This window comes from Alligator sinensis, unplaced genomic scaffold, assembly GCF_000455745.1.
Source record: "Alligator sinensis unplaced genomic scaffold, ASM45574v1 scaffold1297_1, whole genome shotgun sequence".
NCBI classification, from domain to species: domain Eukaryota; kingdom Metazoa; phylum Chordata; order Crocodylia; family Alligatoridae; genus Alligator; species Alligator sinensis.
The window spans coordinates 587,310-589,635 of NW_005842901.1; the positions used below are offsets into that span (position 1 = coordinate 587,310).

A 2,326-nucleotide genomic window follows, 5' to 3' on the forward strand; every position below is an offset into this window, starting at 1 on the left:
CTAGGTAGCCCAGATGAAGGCGGAGAGGCCGCCTGATCAGGAGAGATCATAGTGGGGTCGTATGGGATGATTCTGGGGCCCAGTGTGGGGCCAGTGATAGTGTTAACACCGAGATGCCATCTGCGAGGCTTGGGCTGCGGTATTAGGGGAGGTCGGAGCTGCAGAGCGCCCCCTGGCATCGGGGCACTACAATGGGCAGCCTCCCGCTTAATTGACATCGATACACGAATCAATTATCATCAAAGGCGTGGCGGGCGAGATAAGCGGGCGGTTGCCCAGACACAGGTGGGCGGGCCACGAAGAGCTCAGCCCTGAGTAGGCCTCCTGTCACGGTGACAGGTGGGCGGGCCACAGAGTTCGGCCCCAGGAGGCCCCCTGTCACAAACCTAACAAAGTGTACAAGAATATATGGCATATTTAGCCATGCAGTAGAAGAAAAATTTCAGGCCCCCCCCCCCAAAGAAGCCCGTTCAGAGTCTTAACACAAGTATGGGTCAGTGAGGTTTAGGATCACATCCTATGGAAGACTACTTATATAGACTCACCATAATCTGAGCAACTGCCTTAATGAAGAAGACCCGGTCCTGCTCTGTCTCGACATCAGAAGGAATATCGGTCTGTGGCTCATACCTGTGGGAGGGAACATGCAGAACATCTTTTTTTATTAGCAGGTACCAATACATTTGCAAGAAAAAGTGAAGAATCATGTGCATGAGCACCTGCAAACTAAGTATTCAGCTTCTAATGCAGATGGAAAAACAGTAGATCAATATCTAGGATCTGTATATGTAAATTATATCTGAATATGTAAATTAGGGAAGCATAAAAATTGCAAGAACTATAAAGCCTAGGGCATCTTTGCAAAGAGGATGTCAAACTCAGATCCTGAATCTTACTTTTTGGCTTATTATGAAGGAACAGAAATATTTAGCTCCCTTAGCTAAATCCATTTCAAGGCTTGGATTTAGGCTTTAGATCAAAAGAATATTTATGATGAGAGATTATTTACTATTTTTTTCCTTTTGTTGTGTTTTTTTTTTTTAAACAACTACACAGATAAACTAAACCGATTCCTACTACGTTCAACTACCTGATTTAAAAAGACAAAACAGTGATCAACTACATTTCTAACCTACAGGACAGTAAACTACACATTTCTAACCTACAGGACAGTAAACTACACATTCCTAACCTACAGGACAGTATACTAAAATGATCAATAGCAAAACAGTTAACAACCACTCTCACAATTCTCAATTCACAAACTTCTTCCACAGATGAAACAACTTAATGAAGCGTTATCTTTGTAACACTAGAAACCATTTCTTAATGAAAGTTTAGACTTCAAAGCAGCAGTGCAGGGAAGCAGCTGGACACCCAGGACAAAACAGGAGCCGCAATCACAAATATGAACAGGTGGTTACTGGCAGCATCTGCTTTTGGGGGGTTTTTTGCACACCACCCTTCCAACTTGGAACCCAGTGGTTGCCCTTGTCACCCCTCCTAATTACACCACTACTTTGTAGCACATGATACTGCCAATGAGTGTTCTGCAACAAATTCTGTAACCACAGAATTGGGGAAAATAGTTTCACTTATCATTTACCACTGCCTCCAAAATAAAACTTCCCTGATGCCTGAATAATAGATAAATATTTTACATTTTATAGCACCTTTTATCCTGTAGGATCCTCAAAACACTTTGTGAGTGTTAAAAAAAAAAAAAAACCGTAACACTGAAATGGAGCCACCTTTAGAGAGTGACCACCAAGTAACTGGCAAACTGTACATCATACACAAGGACACATCAAAGAGGAGGAAACTGGGAAAAATCACCTGTCCCACCTCTCTCAAAAACTGCAATGAGATCTTTTAATGTTCAGATGGAACAGTGTCCCCTCTTTTAAATCTCATCTCAAATTCAAAACAAGTCAAGTCTAAATTAACCTCTCTGCTTTGCAATGCAATTATAAGGCTCTTGGAAGCAAGAAAAGCTGACTTATTGGTTGCCTTGTGTAATTTTGGCTGGTATAACCCACCAAATAAATCCCAATAGCTTTCCAACTGCCTGGGATGTAAATGAAGCACTTCAGTTACAAGCACAATACTTCCAATCTCATTATAATATCCAAGTTAAAGCACCTGAAGCTGTTCAGTTTAATTGGATTAATATTTCTTACACCTTTTTAAAAAAAAAAGTGTTCTCTGGTGTAATGAAGAGTCATTCTACCTGTTCTTTTGACTGAATCTTGGAGGCAAACTTTCTGATCTTAATTTGAATGGAAAAGGACAAGTAAATTAAGCTCAAATCACAGGTGTGTAGGGA

General features: G+C 41.3%; 1 protein-coding gene across 7 annotated transcripts in view; it reads right to left on the reverse strand.

Moving 5' to 3' along the window:
• The window catches only part of CLUAP1 (clusterin associated protein 1), a 235,725-nt gene that overhangs the window by 229,653 nt on the left and 3,746 nt on the right, over positions 1 to 2,326 (reverse strand). For all 7 annotated transcript variants that reach the window (XM_025192197.1, XM_025192194.1, XM_025192195.1 and 4 more), the window contains exon 3: positions 546 to 630. In XM_025192197.1, the coding sequence (XP_025047982.1) occupies positions 546 to 630 (85 nt within the window). The remainder of the gene's footprint in view (positions 1 to 545; positions 631 to 2,326) is intronic.